The 20791-nt window shown below is 39.0% G+C and overlaps 4 protein-coding genes across 7 annotated transcripts in view; 1 reads left to right on the forward strand and 3 right to left on the reverse strand.

Moving 5' to 3' along the window:
• The window catches only part of LOC135127240 (rootletin), a 92695-nt gene extending 83931 nt beyond the window's left edge, over positions 1 to 8764 (reverse strand). Inside the window, exons 1-2 of one of the 2 annotated variants that reach the window (XM_064053659.1) lie at positions 8674 to 8764; positions 2203 to 2378 (exon numbers count right to left, since the gene is read on the reverse strand). Coding sequence is in view for 1 of the 2 variants with exons in the window: in XM_064053658.1 (XP_063909728.1) it covers positions 710 to 727 (18 nt within the window). In the remaining variant the exon portion in view is untranslated. Of the gene's footprint in view, positions 1 to 709; positions 731 to 2202; positions 2379 to 8673 lie in introns of those variants that run through there. The other variant, XM_064053658.1, reaches the window with a different exon arrangement.
• Positions 2977 to 5080, reverse strand: LOC135127239 (uncharacterized). The gene has a single exon (XM_064053656.1). It carries the CDS (start codon positions 4974 to 4976, stop codon positions 3273 to 3275), a length of 1704 nt encoding a protein of 567 aa, XP_063909726.1. The 5' UTR covers positions 4977 to 5080; the 3' UTR covers positions 2977 to 3272.
• On the forward strand, positions 8561 to 20593 carry LOC135127242 (TELO2-interacting protein 1 homolog). 3 transcript variants are annotated; one of them, XM_064053662.1, is made up of 13 exons: positions 8561 to 8640; positions 8756 to 9040; positions 9089 to 9228; positions 9282 to 9459; positions 9538 to 9715; positions 9764 to 10277; positions 10327 to 10509; positions 10564 to 10773; positions 10827 to 11084; positions 11135 to 11966; positions 12017 to 12245; positions 12495 to 12619; positions 20482 to 20593. In XM_064053662.1, the coding sequence occupies exons 2-13, from the start codon at positions 8826 to 8828 to the stop codon at positions 20522 to 20524; spliced, it is 3105 nt and encodes a 1034-aa protein (XP_063909732.1). In that variant the 5' UTR covers positions 8561 to 8640; positions 8756 to 8825; the 3' UTR covers positions 20525 to 20593. The 3 variants fall into 3 exon arrangements, with proteins under 3 accessions (XP_063909732.1, XP_063909733.1, XP_063909734.1); XM_064053663.1 differs by lacking the exon at positions 20482 to 20593 and adding an exon at positions 20122 to 20197; XM_064053664.1 differs by lacking the exon at positions 20482 to 20593 and having other exon boundaries at positions 12495 to 12650.
• On the reverse strand, positions 12640 to 16422 carry LOC135127243 (zinc finger protein 12). Its single transcript, XM_064053665.1, has 2 exons — positions 16297 to 16422; positions 12640 to 16078 (listed from the first exon to the last, which is right to left on the reverse strand). Exon 2 carries the CDS (start codon positions 16010 to 16012, stop codon positions 13163 to 13165), a length of 2850 nt encoding a protein of 949 aa, XP_063909735.1. The 5' UTR covers positions 16013 to 16078; positions 16297 to 16422; the 3' UTR covers positions 12640 to 13162.
• Positions 20594 to 20791: the final 198 nt, after the last annotated feature.

Here is a 20791-nt window from a genome sequence, read left to right on the forward strand (position 1 = left end):
TCTCTAAATAAATAAATTAAGTTTTGCACAAACAAAAACAATAATTTCGCTAAAATCCGTAAAATTTTCGCGTTCCGTACCATACAGACTCTATTTTTGTACACTAATGAAATTTTATGGGTCTATTAGTGTCATTTAATCCAACAGTGGTCACTATTTTAGATACTACAACTTGTACAGCCTTGAAATGTGCTTGAAGTTCAGGGTTGTATTTATGACGAAAATTGGTTGTTAGAGATTCATTCACTCAGCTAAGTACTGAGTCAAAATAATTTCATTACGCTGAAAGTCAACTACATATTGACCTATAAACACATACAACAAATTAATATTCTATTACTCTACGCGACTCGTACAAACATTACAGTTAAATTGGTTACAGAAGAAAACAAATCCGACTCTGTTCACTGTTTGCCGCTCTTTCAGTTTTAGGTCGTAAAATTTTATTAATATACAAAAATAGTGTTCTTGTGTGTAAAAGAACGTATGAGAATAAAATTTAGACAGGAGTCATTTGTAATTTTAATAAATGTTAAAGAAGAATTTGATCACAACTTTTGTTTCTCATTATGTTTTTATCGCATTTTTCTCCTTACAATTAAAATTTAAGTATTCTCAGAAAAAAAAACGTTCATTGCTTGAACATTATTTGGAAATTCATTTCCCAAATACGGAGAAAGCTTGACTTAAAATTAAATGAAAAATTTACCTCCATACCCACGAACATCAAAAATAACCGTCGCAAACAACACGAAATTTTCAAATTTCTCACTAGTCACTATTCAGAAAAATTAAACTATGTACTATCAAAAAATAAAATTCAGTCTTGTTGCACTACATGTAGGACATTTACCTCCACCTACGACTGAAAACAAACTAAAAAAATATCTCTTGGATAACGACTTTTATTCCATTGATATTTTCTTTTCAGATAGATTTCACATTTCATTGTAGTTTGCTATTTATTCTTTACTTAACACACTTCTGGAAGCAACTTACAGTAGTTACAACACCGCACAAATAAATTTATTGTCATTAATTATTATTATTGCTAAACAAAAAATGGCCGATGGTGTTTATGCAAACATCATCATGAAATCGCCATTTTGAAATCTGTTCTATCTGCGACTGCAGAAAACAATTTCGACTTGAAAAACCTTTTTTCTAGTTTATTTGGACATTCAACTCTACCTAATTACACCAGTACTCCTTAAATTTTTTCCGAAAAACAAAAATCATGTTCATCGTAAAACCACCTAAAACCTATATTGTCCTAAAACAACCCCCAACCTGCAGATTTCCCCGTCCATAAAAAATACCTATTTTTGTGTCGTGCGTCAACAACGCAGTTATTAAAAAAAGAATGACCTTTCTTGCAAGAAAAATATCAAAATAATATTTTAAACAAGCGTGATAATACTGTCATAATAGGAATGCACTTTTACACTCTGAATTGTATAATTGGCTCATTTTTTATCCAATTACTGTAATTGGAAGAAACCAGATTCGCTATCTGCGAAGATTTGCCCCTCGGTATTACATAAAAAATCACGTACTGACCGTATGCATGCGAAATTCTTCTCATTAATTGTAATTACCACACTCATCAAAATTAATTTGGATAAACATCATAAGACGTTTTAATTAAAATTATTTTTTGTTTTTCGGACTTTGAGTTACCAAGGAAGCAGAAGCAGACTAAACACGCCGGAAGGTCGCAAGGGTTTCGCGGAATTTGGCCCAAAATAACGCCAAAATATCCGGCATTCTTGAGACTTGAACAAATTGTCAAAGATAAACCCTGAAACCGACTAATATTATCGTACGCTCAAAAACTTTCAAATGAAATTCTTCGTTAATAGCTCATTTATCATTTGAAAAATGGTACAAAAAGGATAAGACACATTTATTGCCACGATAATTTTCGTATCGAAAACAGCAATGAAGGAAGGGTAATGAGGTTCAACTGGATTCTCGTATCGCCATCAATTAATTAGTAGCACCAAAGGCATAAAAATTGATTGTTTTTACACTCTAATATCAAACTGAGTCATTAATAACAATATTTAAATCAATAACAGCCGTATTTGTGCAAAATGTACTAAAGTTGTGCGGCATTCAGGCAAGAATTTTTCTGAAAATTTTCGCGTTTTCGCGCGAATGCGTTTGCCTACGTGTCTCAGGTAGTCAAAAAATACAAACCTCGAGCAGTTCAGGTGGTGGAGAGTGTCGAGGGTTTCATATTTGACCCCGATTCAATACACATTGCAATAATCTCGACCTGAAGATCATAGTCCAGATGTCTGCCATGGGTCAATAAGGCAAGCCTGCCGTCGTCGAACAGCGCCGTTCGATTAATACTAATCAATATTCATGATCTGAAATAAATTTTGGAATTAATACTATTTCTCCTATCAGATGTCGTGTCTGAGAGAATTTGCAAACGTTGCAAAAGCAGCGATTAAACCGAAAAAATTATGACACAAGACAAAATTAGATGTTTTTATGTAGGCCATAAATTAAACTTGGCGATAAATCTGTATCTGAAGCTACGAAGAAAAAATATAAATAAAGGATAGGTAATCAAACTACGTCACGAGTGAAGAAAATAATAGGCATTATCGCGCTTGCTTGCGCATTTAGGTGTTAAGAATAATGTAGTTACTAAACGGTTATAATTTGTCGAGTGCAAGTAAATGGAAAATCATGTCGAGGAAAGATTTTTTCGATTGAAACAATTAACCGCTGCAGTCGAAAATCTTTGAGAAAATTATTTATTGTGGACAATCCGAGATATCGCCAAGTTCGCGTGATATCGTGACAAGGAAACAATGATTTTTTCTTCCCCTAATGCCTCATTCGTAATCTCGATATTTTTTCATACATAACATGTCCTATAATTTGTGCATTTACTCTAAACGTCGTGTTTTTATAGAGCTTTCAATCATTTTTCGGGGGGTACGAATGAAAAGGTAGTCACTGATGAGTATTTTATTAAAGATACAAAACAAGACTTAATCATTGTACTTAAGTCGGTTTACTAAATCGAGCAGTTAATGTAACATACTAACTTGTATATACACAATATATACAATTACAACAATAAAAAACAACAATGAATATGAAGTTTGTACAAGTGTCTATAATCCGTATAAATAAATGCGACCTTTGTTAACCAATGGTCAGAAATAAATAATCGCAACGTCCATACACTCAAACCCAACCGTAACAATACTCAGGCTGTATTCTCTCTCCTAATGAGATAATGGTCACTAACGCACCGGGTTTGTCATCGGCCTTGGGAAACTATCTTGTCGCCTCTGCATGAACCCCAACATATTCTTGAACGGCAACAACATATGGTAGTAGGCACAGTACGGCAACGGATCCCAAATCGCAAACAAAGCCTCCCTCTTATCAATAACGGTACCAATCAGCCTAGTAACAGCCTCTAGGTTCGGGTTCCGGATGGTCGTCATCACGGTTTCGCTCATCCAGTACCTTCCATTCTCACTAATCAAAGGCCCGGAGTTCTGGCGACTGAAGTGCCTGCACGGCTTCCACAGCAACCTTGGATGAACATTCGTGTAGCAAATATAGGGCAGCGAAACCCCAACTCGGCTACTCAGCGGTATTATAGTACCACTATCCTTCGGTACGACAAACCTGAAGCTCACGTGTCCCGTGATGGGTCTCAACAAATTCAACTTATTGAAGAAGTTGGTCAACCAAGTGTTGATTTCTTTATGTTCGATGGGTACTAACCCGTTGTTGGTCTTGTCCATGCGACAAGTCACATTTGCAATCACCTGTGATTGCTTGATGGTTGTGCATGTCAAGAAATGGTCGCCTTCGACGTCCTGGACGACCACCCATGGTCGCTGCTCGCTCAAGTCGTTGGGTAGTTTTAAATCGGCTCGGGACACCGGGAGGATCATTTTGGAGCGTTCGCGCAACCCGCTGGGTCCGGCTGTGGTCATGATGTACCGACCCATTCGGATAGCGCCCGTGTCGTACAACTGGTATACATCTTCGCGTGACGTGACGGCGTGATAAGTGGGTGTGGGGATGGAGTACTTCTGACACCGTTTTAGTACCTCGAGGGTATCGTCAAGCGCCCAGACTTCTTTGATTCCGGGGCAGAAACAACTACACCCGAGAAGCTCCAAGTGGGGTTTGGCCACAGCATCAAAGTACGCCGACGTCGTCGAACTAACCGGAATGTAATAAACCGCTTGTTCTTTATCCACGATCTCGCATAAAGCCCTCACGTAGTTCTGCTGCTGGTCACTCGTGGGTTTAGGTACTGTATAAAAGCGACTCACGGCAGTTGAGAATCGTGTCAAAGCAAACAACCCATCGACTTCGCAGACCACGACTCTAGCACCCGCTGAGTAGAAATTCCTGGCTAGATGTAGAGCTTGAATGGTACTGCCTCCACTGATCAGAACCGTCCTCTTCTTACGAGTTCTTTCGCTGCTAGGCGACAAAACAATCGATAGAAGCATCTTGATCACAGTCCACGGCAAATTGATTAATTGCGTGAAGAACCAAACCCACATGGAGATCCACAGCATCGGCAAGGCGAAAACCAGCTGTCTCCACGTCTGGGGCAAAACCGCCAGAACTACCGCCTTCGCAATCCTGAGGAGAAAGCAAGGATACCACCCTATGATATCCGCAAGGGCCGAGAACGACTCATCCTCTTCTTCTCTCTGGTTCACGACCGGACTCTGGCTTCGCGAGTCCCTGCAGTCTGAGCGGATCACAAAAGGCTCCTGGATGACGGCACCGGCGGAAACCGTTCTTCGCAGCCGCCTTCTTCGCAGGGTGCTGTCCGGGGACGTGGAGATGGGCGAGAGCGAGTTCGGCGAGCTGGGGCTTTGGAAGCCGGAGCTGCTGCTGATGCTGCCGGCATGGATGCTCTCGTTGCTCGGCCACACTCGTGATAAACTTTCAGATGTGCAAGTGGGCATCTTGGAAGGCGCACCGACACGGAATAATAACACTGATGTGTGCCACTGTCAAGTCATTAATTTAATAAACGGTCGGAAACGATGCACACATCTCTTATAAAAGCTACAGTTGTACTATGCCCCTTGGTTCTGGGTACCCCTTCCATTCGACGCCGGGAGAATCACGTCGGACTATTGAGGTAGTCTTTATTATATTATGGCGCTTATCGGAATTTGTGTTCACAATGATAAGGACTGGAGTGTGATTTGGTTGTTATTAAAAATGGGCGAAGTGTGCCGAAATGGAGCACACAGTGTTAACTGATTCGGTAGCAAGATAAAAAAATCGTTACAAAAAAAAGTTGCAACCTGGGGAGTTTTTTGGACAATTCGTATAAATCGGTTCGTCAAGGTTAATTAAAACAAAAATTAAGGCCATTTTAAATTTAAAAGACCTTTGCGAGGGTTACATAATTTATAAATAAAACTAACACGACAACACACTTAACTATGACTACTAGTTTGGATTTAGAGGTCTATTTTGTAACTCTTAACGATCTCGCTAGAGCATCGTTAACTTACGATAATCGTTCCCATAACGATTTTGGGACTGATAGCGATTTTGTAACATATATCGTCTCGTTACGTAGCGATCGTATAGTTAGAATGTCAAGTAGTTGCTAAGATAAGACTGACTTTGGCAAATAAAATACCTTCTAAGAAAAGAGAGGGCGGGTGGGCGAGGCTAGTAATAGCTGCTAAGTTAGCTATTAGCCCCGTCCACCCACCATCTCGTTTCTTAGAGGGTATGTCATCTGCCAAAATCAGTTTTATCTTAACAGGTACTAGCCCCACCCACCCATCCTTTCTTTTCTTAGTGGGTATGTCGGCTGCCAAAATCAGTTTTATCTTACAGGTACTAGCCCCGCCCGCCCACCCTTTCTTTTCGTAGTGGGTATGTCATTTGTCAAAATCAGTTTTATCTTAGAGCCTATTTCATTTGCCAAAATCACTCAGTGCTAAAATAAAACTGATTTTGGCAAATAACATATCTACTAAGAAAAGAGAAGGTGGGTGGGCGGGGCTAGTAGCTGTTAAGATAAGACCGATTTTGGCAAATGACACCCTCTAAGAAAAGAGAGGGCGGGTGGGCGGGGGTAGTAATAGCTGCTAAGTTAGCTATTAGCCCCGTCCACCCACCGTCTCGTTTCTTAGAGGGTATGTTATCTGCCGAAATCAGTTTTATCTTAACGGGTACTAGCCCCACCCACCCACCCTTTCTTTTCTTAGTGGGTATGTCGGCTGCCAAAATCAGTTTTATCTTACAGGTACTAGCCCCGCCCACCCACCCTTTCTTTTCTTAGTGGATATGTCATTTGCCAAAATCAGTTTTAAATTAGAGCCTATCTCATATGCCAAAATCACTCACTGCTAAGGTAAAACTGATTTTGGCAAGTAACATACCTATTAAGACAAGGGAGGGTGAGTGGGCGGGGCAAGTAGCTGCTAAGATAAGACTGACTTTGGCAAATAAGATACCTTCTAAGAAAAGAGAGGGCGGGTGGGCGGGGCTCGTAATAGCTGTTAAGTTAGCTACTAGCCCCGCCCACCCACCGTCTTGTTTCTTAGAGGGTATGTCATCTGCCAAAATTAGTTTTATCTTAACAGGTACTAGCCCCACCCACCCACCCTCTCTTTTCTTAGAAGGTATATCATTTGCCAAAATCAGTTTTTTCTTAGAAGATACTAGCCCCGCCCACCCACCCTCTCTTTTCTTAGTGGGTATGTGATTTGCCAAAATCACTCAGTGCTAAGATAAGACTGATTTTGGCAAATGAGATACCTTCTAAGAAAAGAGAGGGTGGGTGGGCGGGGCTAGTACCTGTTAAGATAAAACTGATTTTGGTAGATGACATAGCCCCTATGAAACGAAAGGGTGGGTGGGCGGGGCTAGTAGCTGTTAAGATAAAACTAATTTTGGCAGATGACATACCCTCTAAGAAAAGAAAGGGTGGGTGGGTGGGGCTAGTACCTGTTAAGATAAAACTGATTTCGGCAGATAACATACCCTCTAGTGTTGTTATCAGATCAACTTCAAATTTATTATCTGCAAAATCGGTCAACCATGTGAGCTAGAACCACGTGGGTTAAACTTCAAGTTGAATAATAACAAACCTAAGATTATTTAATTTATTTTTGAAAAACCTAAAACATTCTGAACTATTTAAAAAATATATAACGAACTTAGAACAAAAATTTAAAAACTCACACGGTATTTGAACAGCGAACAAAACATGGCACGCAAAGCAAAATAATATGACATTTTTTTTAAGATTATCCGGTGATTCATAAATAATAATACATATTTTAACCGAAATTAATAATAAGCTCGCTTTAGTACTGAAAAAAAAGTTTCAGGAAACGTTTATTTTGTACGGTGGTAAAAAATCAATAAGTGAAGTATTACTTCACAAGGTTTCTAAAAAACGATTTCAATTATTTATGATTTTCAGTACCCTGTGATTACGCAAAACTTAATTTAAATCGCCAAAAAAAAGAAAAAAAACTTAACCTATATCGACTGAACAATAGTGTATATAAACATTGCCAGAAAGGGAGAAAGGAACACCCATGCGCTAGTGGGATTTGAACCCCAGCCCGTTGCACACAACGAGTCTGGCTCTCGCCAGCTCCCGCTGATCCAACTGACCCGCACTTCAACCCCTAGTTGAAATTGTAATTCTCTTGCGTTTCGACGCGAACTGTCAAACCCTCCCCTTTAATTCCGCGGTTTATGGCTAAATAAATCTCGCTCAACGTGGATTTTTACCTGCAATACAAAAGCAATAACCGAAAATCTCTTGAAATATCACCTACTTGGCTGTCGATTTTTCCCGAAACGATGACGTCATCGCAAAAAATCATTAACAATTATTGCGTGTGTTTTAATAATGCAATTTTGACCATTCTCCTTGAAACAGTTACGTCCTCCCTAGTGCTATCAACATAAATCTTTTATCCCACCACAATGTTGATGACGTCTTTTAAAATTTGTTACTATTCAAAAATGCACCGATGACGTCAGGACCCACAAAAAAAACGTACAAAAAAAGTTACCCTTATTGACGTCAACCGGAAATGTTTAAACTTGTTCCAGCAAGTGTACAATCTTGGTTTTCTGCATTATTTTTCCAAATTTGTGTACCTTGGTGAATTTTTTTGTATAAAATTTGATTAAAAAAATTGACACATTCTATGACTATTTTCTTACTCGCTACCAACTATAAATCTGTTTAAAATACTTAACTTACCGTATTCACTATCTTCAGTTGAATTTAATACACAGCTTTTCTTAAACTACTCATAAAAAGCTTTTTTGCTAAAAAAAATCTAAATCTCAGTCTGAATCACCATGGCAACCAAGCAAAAACAATGAAAACATGGCACAAAGCCCCATACGTCACTACCTGCCAACTAGATCATTTTCAGCCCAAATTTCGCGCCCATATCTAATCAATAATCAAATCACTGAATATTCATTTTTCAACTCCAAAATAATAAAACAATTTAAATTCAAGCAAAACTTCTGCACATGAGCATACTCCCCGAGCGTGAACTTGTGCACAAGAATTTGACAGTTGACGAACAAATTGTAAATAAAGTGGTTTAAATCGGCCACACTAGGGTAAGTACGGTAAAAACACCAATTGCTACTCACATATGGCTTGTAAACAACCACCCTGTAAATAATTCTGCCGCAAAAAGTACAAAACCACAAAAAATTTCATCATCACTTACAGGTTACTTCGATACAAACAAACCCAAGGTTGGTATTACTGTCGACGGAAGCGGCGCGAGATTCAAACCAAAATGGACCCGAAAGACAATCACGAAAGTATCGAGCAACTAACACGAATGAAAATCGCCTGCTCACGCATTTTCCAAAACCAGAAAGACGTGGAGAGTGTGAAAGAGCTGCAAAATTTGATCAGAAGTGCGCGACCTACGATTGTGAAAACTTTGGAACCGCTTATTTTTTCAGTTTTCTTTCCAGTGTTAAAAAGTATCTCTGAACCCAATTCAAGGTATTGCAAGCTTCGGTGTGTTTTCTTTATAACGTTAATTAATTTTAGCTTTAAAGAAAAAGACAAACAGCAAGTAGTTGACACTTTCAAAGTGTTTTTTGAAAAAATCAGCATTGAAAAGCTTCCATTATTTTTTAACATTTATGGCTTCCTTTTGTTTGAAATTTACGACCACTTAAACCACTCTGGTAGGTAATAATTGTTACTAAGTTCAACTACAGGTGGTGTTATTATTTTCCAGTGTTAAAAATTAGTGAAGAATACAAATTGAGTATTGTGGAATGTATGACAGCGCTTGCAAAATGTTTAAAGTCGTCTTTAATCGCAGAATTGTATGTTAAAGAAAATGCACCCAAGTTGTGTCAGATGATTTACGTTGTGCTAGAAGTGGCTAAAAATGAACAATTTAGAGCTTTAAGGTAGGCTAATTTGTGACGTAACGTTGTGTGGCAGCACTGCCAGCGCCAAAATTCAAAGAACCATAACAAATGTTGTAGAATCGCTGCCATAAACTGCATTATGGCAATCGCGCACGTTCTCGACGACCACGACTTCAGCGACTTAGTAATGCGGGACCAAATTGCCGAAGTCTTTCTGTTTTTCCTTCCAGGAGTGGCAAGCCAGTTAAAATCGATTGCACTAATTGACGAAAAGTACGGACACAAAGTTCCAAGCGTACGTAAAACAGTCACAAAGTTGCAAAAAAGTATAAAAATGTTGTAGGTGGCTCTTAAAGCATGGGGCCGCATCGTCACTCTATTAATGCAAGATTACAACGCCTGTGACCGCAAAATCCACCTAAATCAACCAACGACGAACCCCAAACTTGTCAAAACCCGCTGGAAGGACGAAAACGAGTTGAAACAATACATAAAAAACACGCAGAGGTCGCCTGAATGGTACAAAGAAACCGATAAAAAGTTGCAGCAGATTATTGTCGAGTTTGCTAAACTCACGCACCATTCGCACCCCAATGTGCGCATGGAGCTTGTAAATATGGCGTCGTTGCTTCTCGAGAATTGCGTACACACTATGCCCACGTCAATCAGTCATGTTATCGATATAATCATTATTTTATCAGAAGACTGTGATTCTTTCGTCTCTCAAAAAAGTAAATCCGTTTTGGATGACTTGTCGCAAAAGCTTGTAACGAACGAGTATAAAGCGCTACTGGATAATTTAGAAGAGAGTTTTTACGGGGTGGTGACGAGTATGCCGCGGAAATTTAACGGGATTGGTAGGTAGCGGGTTGTTCTATGTAGAGTAAATAAAGAAGTTTTTTGTAGATGAAAGGGTTCAAATTGTGGCTTTAAATTCCTTGATTGGTTATGTCGATCTTTTTGGGAAACATTGTTTAACACGAATTTTACACTCCACGGTTCATTTGAACCGGCTCGTTTTGACTTTGATTCATGTGTGTGAGTTTAACAGGAGCGATGTGAGCACTCTGGAGGAATATACGACGACAGGTTTTAATTTCGTATCTCCGGTATTTGATAAATAATTATATTTTTTTTTTGTAGATTATGACCTCAACCAAGATTTGCACACGTCTTGGAAGAAATTCCGCCATTTTAAGGATGTCGTAGTTCTTAAAAAAATTGAAACGGTTTGTCGTTTGTTAGCTAAATACGGAGCGACTCCAATAGTGACTGATTTTCTGTTAGATATAATAATTTCAGAGCCTGAGCAACGAAAAGAGGCAATTTTTCTGTTAAATGAAGTGGTAGCAGGTGATTCGCGATCCTTTAGTAGTGTAATTTAAAATAAAAATATTTCTTTTTAGGTATTGAACTGAACGATGATCATAATTTCAACATTGTTAAAAACGTGGTATCAACCTACGTTGATAGTACCCACTGGTACCTGCCTCTTTCAGTCATGATAGACGAATATGGATATGAACACACCCTAGGTGACGTTCAAACTAACATTATCCAAGTTTGCCTTCTGGTTGAAGGAATTGGAAAAGTAGCTTCCATTCTAAACACCAATTTTAAGCAGTTTTTGTTAAAGACGTTGTATTTGGTTTTGGAACGAGCGGGTACCCACAAAAATATCTCATTTATATGTAAAAATAAATCAAATTTTTAGGCAGCGCCCACCCACTTGTACGATCCGCGGGACTGTTAGCCCTTTCCGACATTAGTAAAGCGTGTGGTTGTCACACCATAACAGAACTTATTAATAACAACATAGACTATTTTTCCTTTCACATTGAAAGAAAACTTAACCGTGGGAAAGAAAATGCAGGAGGGTTAGACGTTCTAGCGGTTGTCATCCAATACAGTACCAAAGAAGTACTAAATTCCACTTGCGACGTTGTTAAAGAGCTACTTTTGCGCACGTACGACAACAGAAGTAACCTCAATTCGTATCTACACGTTTTTAAAATGTTCGTGTGTGGTCTTCACAAGTGGCTACGTATTGAAACGGTTGACGCACCTTTCAAAACGAAAAAACAAAAACAGGAAGAGTTTGAAGACTTTCGAGTTTCAAATATTGAACCCATTGAGGATTTTTCGGACGGTGTTATGGGTAAGAGCGCCGAGGAAATGTACAAAGAAGATATGGAGAAGAGTAGAAGTCAAATTGAACAAGAGTGTAACGAACCGGTAGAAGAATACAAGAAACCGGAGCCTCCCACGCATATTAAATTAACTGTAGCCATCTTGAGTCGCACTCTGCATTACCTACCATCGAAAAACCAAACTCGGAAGTTGCTAGTTTTGGAAATTTTGAAAAACGGTCTCCCTGTGTTGAAAGAATGGGAAGATGAGCTTTTACCGATTGTTCACCAAATATGGTCGCCTTTAGTGGACAGGTTTAAGGAAGGTGAAGACGCTGTGATAGTTAACTACAGTTTTCGGTTGCTTGTGGTTTTGGCAAAACTTTCCAAGGAATTTATTAGATCACGAACCGCCAAGTGAGACTTTCGTCTATTGTATTTTTTTTTTTTAACTAATTTGTCTGCAGGGAAGTTTTGCCTAATGTTTTAACTATTCTTGATAAACTGGCCAAAGAAAGTTACTTAAAAGACAAAGGATCTGCGTACAGGTATAGCCAAAATTATAAGCTGCAGTGCACAATTTTGGAAAATTTGGCCCCAATTGTCACCGATTTGGATATGTTGCAGCAGGATTTTGATAAGACGATGGAGACGGTGTTTAAGTATGTCAGTGATAAACAGCCCATTCCGTTGCAGGTAATTTGTTTTATTTTTCTTAGGGTGGCTGCCCTTTTTAAGTTATACGTTGACGACAATATGATCGAAAAAAGCGTGTAGTGGGCCATGACATTTATTTTTAAAATAATGATGTTGGCATTACAACTTTGACACTTTGTTTGACAGTACAGTTTTCAATTTTTGTTCGATCATGTGTTTGTTAAAGTGAAACTGAACAAGTTTAGTCAAAAACTATCACATAAAATGAAACTTACCTTTACGTTTTAGAAATCCGCTCTAGTGTGTTTTGAGACGTTGGTGAAATACGACCCAAAATCGGCGGCGGAAAAAATAAACTCTTTGGTAGAAGATGCCCCTACAGAGTTTGAAAAAAACGTGGCGGTGATGAAAAGGTACTTGAATGAATAAACTGTTTTATAAATATTGTTTTATTTGTATTTTCCAATACAAAAAATTTAATTGCACACTTTTTTAAATTAAAATTATCAGTAATCTGTACATAAGTGACCGTTTTATATATTAACTATAATGTACTTATTTTTTTCAACTTGAGTCCACCATGTATCATTAAAAGTACTGCGTTAAAATAAATTATACAGTCTTTAAACTAGAAATAAAAATGTTTACAATTGAGACAAAATGAACGGATGCAACTAAAATAGAAATTAAAACTACTTAAAAAATATAACGTTAAATCAGAAATCATATTTCCATACAAATAAAATGGGGATGTATATAATGCAATTCATACAAAATACGATGACACTTTTACAACACTTCCACAAAAACAAACATATAAAATAATAAAACGGACGTAATCTAGGACTCGAAAGTGTCGTAAAAATCTCACGAAAAGAATCACAGGTTTGCAAGTGAATCCTCACTTTAACGCTCTTAAAAGCAAAACCTAAAATCGTCGAATTTGTACAAAAAACTCAGTTCTCAGTACTGACCGGCTCTCTAGCATGATGTATCTGCACGTGCTTATTATGATTCGACTTAGTCGTGGAAGTCTTCCCACAAATATGGCAGGAATACGGCCTCAAGCCACTATGTATGCGCATATGATCTTTGAGATAATAGGACCGATGAAAAGATTTCCCGCAGACCTTACAACTGAACATTTTCTCGTTCTCGTGCTCTTTGACATGTCTCTGGCAGTTGTACTTTCGGATGAACTGAGCCCCGCAGTGGTTGCAAGTGTAGGGCCTGATGCTCTTATGCGAGTTCATGTGAGCGATGTAGTCGGACTCCCTGATGAAGGCGCCCTTGCACTGGTCGCACTTGAAGGGCTTGGACACCCGCGACGCGTGCGTCCACTTGTGCAGCTTCAGGTTCCACTTGGTCGTGAAGTCCTTATTGCAGATCAAGCAAGCGTAGGGTCTTTGGCCGCTGTGGTTACGTATGTGGACTTCCAGCGAGGACTTCAGGTACACCCCTTTGCAAATGGGACACTCCACGTTCTCCGCGTTCTTGTGACCCGTCGGAAGAAACCTGTCGTTGTGCGCTCTGCGCATGTGCCGCGTTAAACTCGACATGTGTATGAACTTTTCGTTGCAATGAGTACACGATTTCGGCTTAGCGTCGTGGATTTCCTTATGCCACGCTAGCTTTTTTTTCGAGTGGAAAACCTCCTTGCAGAAGCAGATGTAATCTTTGACTTTCTTTTTTATGTTTAGGTGGTGGCGGTTGCGGTGTTGGACGAGGTTAGAGTGGCGGCGGAACGTCTCGTCGCACAGGGGGCACTTGATGGGGGCTTCCCCCGTGTGGATGTGCCTGTGCTCGTCCAACTTCTGCTTAGTAAGGAAAGACTTCTCGCAGACGTCGCATTTGTACGGTTTGATCCCCAGGTGTCTCCTCATGTGGAGCTGGATGTTCTGGCGTCTGTAGAACAACCTCCCGCAGATTTTACACTCCAGAGGGTGAATGCGCAAATGCTCGGAAAACTTATAGTCGTTCGGGAATTGTTGATCACAGGTCATACATTTATGTCGAGTTTGTGCGGTCACGTTATGGACGCTGATTTTGTGTTCTTTTAACGCTTTAGCGTTGAGAAGAACGCAGTCGCAGATGGGACAGACGGTTTTTAGTTCGACGGAGAGGTCGTCGCTTTTGACCGCAGCGACAGGTTCTTCGCACGGTACCTCAGGTACCTTTTCGGTTTCGGGGGGAGTTTCCATTTTTAATTTATTGGTGAAGACGTTGTCGAAATTTTCGGGCTTATCCGACTTGAATTTGACTACTAATTTTTTTATTTTGCTTTTGCCGATTTCGGAGCCTATTCGATTCGGTTTTCGTTTCTCTGGGTGCTTCTCCGCTTCGTGTTCTTTGCGATCGCGTAAACACGTGAAGGCTTCGTCGCACGACGGACACTTGAAGTTCAGCGGAGGCCCGGTGAAACTCACGATGGTGGGAGTTTCGCTTTCGTCGGGGTAGTTGACGTGGGGGGGAATGCGGCTCTGGAGAGGCGGCACCTCCACGTCGGAGCTATCCGACGCCTCCCAGTTCTCTCTGGCCAGAAGGTCGTACGAGGTGGACATTCCCGAACTACCCTCGTTGTACTGCACCCGATTCCACGTGATGTCGCTCGAGCCCCCTATGCTCTCCTGTCCCGACAACTCCCCCCTCGGAGGCATTCTCTCGTCAGCCCTTATGTTCACATTCGAACTCTCCCTCGACATACTCTCTTCAGCGTCTCTCTGCTCGAGAAAACCATCTTTCGAGTTATCGATCATTCCGCCGATCGTCATTAACACTCCGGGTCTGTCAGGGCCATTACCTTCAAAATTTTCAACTTGAGAAATGATCTGACTAGTCGAAAAATCATTTATTTCATTAATTACCACGTGCATCCCATCCATATCAACAAAATCTAACTGATCGGCAGATTGCAAGATATTGGAAGCGGTGTAAATAGGGTTACTCTCGTACGTCTGACTCAACTCCACCGACGTGTACACCGGCGGAGTCTCGCTCTCCCCCACGAAATAATACTCCTCGGGAGGCTTCGGCACCTCCTCCAGCGCCTCCTCGTCCTGCACCGACTGCGGCGACATCTGGTTGCTGCTCTGCGTCTGGCACGCTTTGTTCAACTCGGAGCCCTCCGACCCGGCCGGCGACGGCGCCTCGTCGTTTTCCGTCGGCGCGTAGTTCTCGCCCTCCTCGTCCATCTCGTACACCTCCATGTCGAGGTTGCCCTCCGGCTGGCCCTCGCTCTTCGCTTCCGGCTCGTCCTCGATCTCGTCGATCTTCTTGCACTCCTCGCTCTCCGTCGACGACGTGTCCGTCGAGCTGCACTCCGGCTGCGACGTGGACGGCGGCAGCTCGAACGGCAGCGTCCGCATGGGCGACAAGCAGCCGCTGCTCATGATGACCTGCTGCTGGTAGATGCACGGCATCATTTGCGGGTTGAAAATCGTGGGAATGACGTATTGCTGAGACGGGGGGTTCACGTTTAGTACGTTTTGTTGCGGAGTGGTGGTCATGCTTTGTTGGTAAATGAAGACGTGGTTGCCTTGCAGAGAAGGGATGCTCGGAGGCATGTTTACTAAGTTACCTTGATTCCAAGTTTGGTTTACTATAGCTGTGTTCACGTGGGAACTGATCGAGCTGCCGTCGGGTTGGGACGAAGAGTTTCCGATTTTTTCCACTTCTCCGGTTTCTGACAAGCGGACTAGGGCTTCAATCACCTTCTGTTTTGGATGGCTGCTTAGGTGGGTCTTTAGGGTTATGCCAGGTCTGAGGTATAATGTACAAACGGGACAGGATATGTTGTTTGAATCCATTTTGTGCGAGTTTGTGATTGTGGATTCTGTGGCTCAGCTGTACACTCCTCTGACTAGGTTATTGATCTGTTATAACAAAATCAATGATGAGTGTTCAAGAACGGTAAAAACAGAGGAAGCGACTGAGCTTGGGTGTTTTAGGGCTAATTGTGCTTTCAAAGCGACGATATCGCGAACAGGAATCAACTTAATCATTTTTGTCCCAAATAAACAAAAAATACAAAGCACTCAGTAAACAATGAACGCTCCTACTAAAGTCTAAAAGTAAACAGAGGACGACTTACCTTACTACAACTAGATGTTCATTTTGAAGAAGTGCTGGATTCACGAAAACGTCCGAAATTGGAATTTTAATGATTATTAAACCCGTAGGACAAATTTCAGTCAGCCATCATGTTTGACATGACAAAGAGCTGGGGACATTCAATTTGTTCGTATTAGGTTGGCACCGCCAGAGACACAAATCTTTATTTACTGACAGGGGCGGACTGCTTTTTTTAACATGAAAATCGTAAATCCGCAGAAAGTGCAAAGCAGTACGACAACCTTAAAAAAGTACACCACAAAAACCAGAGAGCACACGGGATTGGTCAAAATCATGCAAAAAAAAAAGTCGTTTTGAAATCGATTGATTTAGAATTTAATTTTGTGACACAAGTTTGTTTTTCAAACTCTGTTGGCTACAAAACATTCATACTTTTCGAAGTACAACAAGTACAGCAAGAATGTCAACCTTGTTTTCAAAACACATTTTTTTTCAATGACGTCATTGATCTTTTTATGATTAGTTTTGGTACATGCTTTACATTTTTAATGTAATCATAATAAGATTACTTAAAATTTTGAAAAAAAAAACAATTTATGGAAAATTCGAGATGTTAGTGAATGAAAAACGATTTGTTTTATTAATGTTTTAAAACAGGTTTTTGTTTTAATTAATATTATTATTATTTTAATTACCTTTTTTAGATTTTTGATGTGATTGATGGTAGTTTTCGTTTTAAAAAGAGCAGAAATTTTGAAATTTTAATAATATTACCAATTCCATGCTAACAACTACAGCATTCATTCGTCGTGAACCAAGGGGGCGGAGCTTAACTGCAAAATTCTTTTTTCTATACGAGAAATTAAAACATGTTTTTGAGTATCGTGTTGTTCAAAGAGTAATATGTATATTAAGAAAAAATTAAACCCCACCCACACCTGCCCTGATCTAAATATGTAGTAAAGAATAAGTTTTCATTCGTTGCCAGACCTAAGGGCGGAGCCTAATTGTAAAATCCATATTTCTCTACAAAAAATTACCATTTTAAACATGTTTTAAATTACTAAGAATAAGAAAAATCATCACAATTGAGATGGGGTGGGTGGGTGGAGTTTATATTTTGCCTTTTTTTTTCGTAATACACATAGAATTCTTTGAACACGATATTCAAAAACATGTTTTTAATTTCTTGGAAAGAAAAAAGTATTTTTCGGTTAAGCTCCGCCCCTTGGTTCGCCGCGAAAAAAAAATCATCACAATTGAGATAGGGCGGGTGGGCGGGCTTACAGTTTTATTCAAAAAATATTGGGCACTGTCATTCTATCATTTATTACAAATCGTATGTGATTCAAGACAGATATGACACTACTGTCAGTAAATTAAGGTTATCTAAATTAAGCACATTTTACAAGTTATAACATTAGTAAATGACAGCTGCCCAATATTTTTTTAATTTTGACTTTTTGTTTTAATATGTGTAGACTTTGGATTTTGCAATTAGTCTCTGCCCCATAATTGCAAAATCCATATTTTCTTACCATTTTAAACATGTCTCAAGTTTCTTGTTGTGAAAAGATGGCTACATATATTAAGAAAAAAAAGTCAAAATATAAGCCCCGCCCACCCACCCTGTCTCAATTCTGATGATTTTTTTTTGTTCGTCGTAAGCTGAAGCTGAAGCTTGCATTTGATAAGATAAAATAGAACCCGAAGATAAAACTGACTTTTGACATTTTCGACTATTTTTCAAGTATTTTCCGAAAATTAGCGAGAAAAGTGAGAAAAATTTTTCGTAATTTCCAAATTTTTTTTTTTTTTGAATCAGTTAAAAGACGATCTGACTCGACGGAAAATAGTTGGCTTTTAGATAATTTTTCGCAGATTACGAATCTAAAACATTTTTGGCGATTTATCTTCAAATAACTGAGAAATACGAGGAAAGGACTCCAAAAATCCCCAATCTTTCCAAAAATTTGAAACTGTTCCACCAAATGGATTTATTTGAGAGGAAAACATTGAGTTTCTAATTTTATAGAGTACTAATCGCAAATTTATCTCATGAAATACTAGCCCCGCCCATCTACCTACCCTCTATTTTCTTAAAGAGTATGTCATTTGCCAAAAATTGTCTTATCTTAGCAAGCACTAGCCCCGTCCACCCACCCCTATTTTCTTAGAGGAGTATCTCATTTGCCAAAAATTAGTTTTTTTCTTAGCAAATACTAGCCCCGCCCACCCGCCCTTCCTTTCCTTGTAGGATATGTTATCTGCCAAAATCAGCCCTGCCTTAGCAAGTACTAGCCCCGCCCACCCGCCCTCTATTTTCTTGGAAGGTATGTGATTTGCCAAAATCAGCATTATCTTAGCAAGTACTATAAATGGCAAAATAAATTATTAAACAATAATTAAATACCACTTGCTAAGATAATATTGATTTTGGCAAATCACATACCTTCCAAGAAAATAGAGGGTAGGTGGACAGCACTAGTATTTGATAAGATAAAACTGATTTTCCCACTGTTGACATTTTCGACTATTTTTCAACTATTTCCGAAAATTAACGAGAAAAGTTTGAACAATTTTTCGTAATTTTCAAAATTTTTTTGTCTGAAGCAGTTAAAAGACAATCTGACCCAACGGAAAATAGTTGGGTTGTAGATAATTTTTCGCATCTAAAATATGTTTGACGATTTGTCTTCAAATAACTGAGAAATGCGAGGAAAGGACTCCCCAAATCCCAAAAATTTTCAAAAAATTTGAAACCGTTCCAAATGGCTTAATTTGAGAAGAAAACATTGAGTTTCTAGTTTTATAGAGTATTAATCGCAAATTTATCTTATGAAATATTAGCCCCGCCCACGCACCCACCCTCTGTTGTCTTCTTTTAGCAAGTACTAGTTCCGCCCACCCTCTCTCTATTTTCTTCAGGGGTATGTTATTTGCTAAAATAAGTTTTTTTTCTTAGCAAATACTAGCCCCGCCCGCCCACCCTCTCTTTCCTTGTAGGATATGTCATCTGCCAAAATCAGTCTTATTTTAGCAAGTACTATATTATATATTGAAATTGTAAAATAAATTATTAAACAAAATTAAATAGTACTTGCTAAGATAAAACTGATTTTGGCATATCACATAGCTTCGAAGAAACTAGAGGGTGGGTGGGCGGGGCCAATATTTGATAAGATAACACTGATTTTCACACTTTTGACATTTTCGACTATTTTTCCGAAAATTGGCGAGAAAAGTGAGCAAAATATTTGGCAATCTCCAAAAATTTTTTGTCTGAAACAGTTAAAAGACGATCTGACCCAACGGAAAATGGTTGGCTTAATTGTAAAATCCTTATTTTTCTACGAGAAATAGTAATACTAAGGCCCTTTCAGAACACAACACTTTTTTAAGGATTTCACCCTGTTTTTCCAAAGATAAGCTTTTTTAATTAAAAATTTTACCCTGTTTTTAAGGTATATTTAAAAAAACAAATATTTCAAACATTTTATTGTTATTAAGGTAGGTATATTAAAAAGTTACAATGTTAATGCATTTTGACCTATTTACCCCGAACAATCTATCCGATTTTCAAGGTACCTTTGTTAACAGTTAAAATTCACCTTTTTGTTCCTGTCGTTCTGTTGGGCCACTTCAAAACAATTTGATTTTTTAATCATTTTGCCCTGTTTTTCAAGGTATGTTTTTAATAAAGTTAAATTTTTAAGAAATTTACGCCGTTTTTTTCAAAGGTGAATACGGCAAAATATAAACCCCGCCCACCCACCCCATCTCAATTGTGATTTTTCTTATCCTTAGAAACTTAAAACAAGTTTAGAATGGTAAATTTTTGCAGGGAAATATGGATTTGGAATCAGGCTCCGCCCTAGGGTCTGGCAACGAATGAAAACTTCATTACTACATATTTAGATCAATGTAGGTATGTGTGGGGCTTAATCTTTGGCTTTATTTTTTTCTTAATATACATAGTATTCTTTGAACAACACGATACTCAAAAACATGTTTTAGTTTCTCATATAGAAATAAGGATTTTGCAGTTAAGCTCCGCCCCCTTGGCTCACGACGAATAAAAAATCATCACAATCGAGATAGGGTGAGTGAGCGGGGCTACATTTTGCCTTTTTTTCTTAATATGTGTAGACTTATTTTGACAACAAGAAACTTAAAACATGCCTAAAATGGTAATTTTTTGTAGTAATCAACTTAAATCCCCCACTTTTCTTCTACAATCCCTTTAAATACGGCTAAAGTTGAACATCAATGTTACTATTATCAACGGCAACTTGGCAACGGAGTGGGAACAGCAATTGCAACTGGAACTTCAACGTCAACGGTAAGTTTATAAATCATAAATCCCACTTACATTTTATGCTGTAGTTGTCAGCGAAAACATTTCAAAACAAAAAAAACGAGCCTATTTCATAAAAACGTTTTTTTTAACACGTGTACAACAACTCCTTTAGTTATTTTTCGAAAAATAAAATGCAAATCAAAAATGATATAAA

This window comes from Zophobas morio, unplaced genomic scaffold (genome assembly GCF_036711695.1).
Source record: "Zophobas morio isolate AGI-343-1 ecotype UQ-CSIRO unplaced genomic scaffold, CSIRO_AGI_Zmor_V1 ptg000011l, whole genome shotgun sequence".
NCBI classification, from domain to species: domain Eukaryota; kingdom Metazoa; phylum Arthropoda; class Insecta; order Coleoptera; family Tenebrionidae; genus Zophobas; species Zophobas morio.

What these genes read in the sequence shown, in the direction of transcription:
- LOC135127239 (XM_064053656.1), bottom strand. Translation starts at nt 4,976, where the DNA reads ATGCCCACTTGCACATCTGAAAGTTTATCACGAGTGTGGCCGAGCAAC.
- LOC135127242 (XM_064053662.1), top strand. Translation starts at nt 8,826, where the DNA reads ATGGACCCGAAAGACAATCACGAAAGTATCGAGCAACTAACACGAATG. An exon ending in CGACCACTTAAACCACTCTG is followed by an intron (nt 9,229 to 9,281) that starts GTAGGTAATAAT and finishes ATTATTTTCCAG; the next exon opens with TGTTAAAAATTAGTGAAGAA. An exon ending in GGAGGAATATACGACGACAG is followed by an intron (nt 10,510 to 10,563) that starts GTTTTAATTTCG and finishes TTTTTTTTGTAG; the next exon opens with ATTATGACCTCAACCAAGAT.
- LOC135127243 (XM_064053665.1), bottom strand. Translation starts at nt 16,012, where the DNA reads ATGGATTCAAACAACATATCCTGTCCCGTTTGTACATTATACCTCAGA.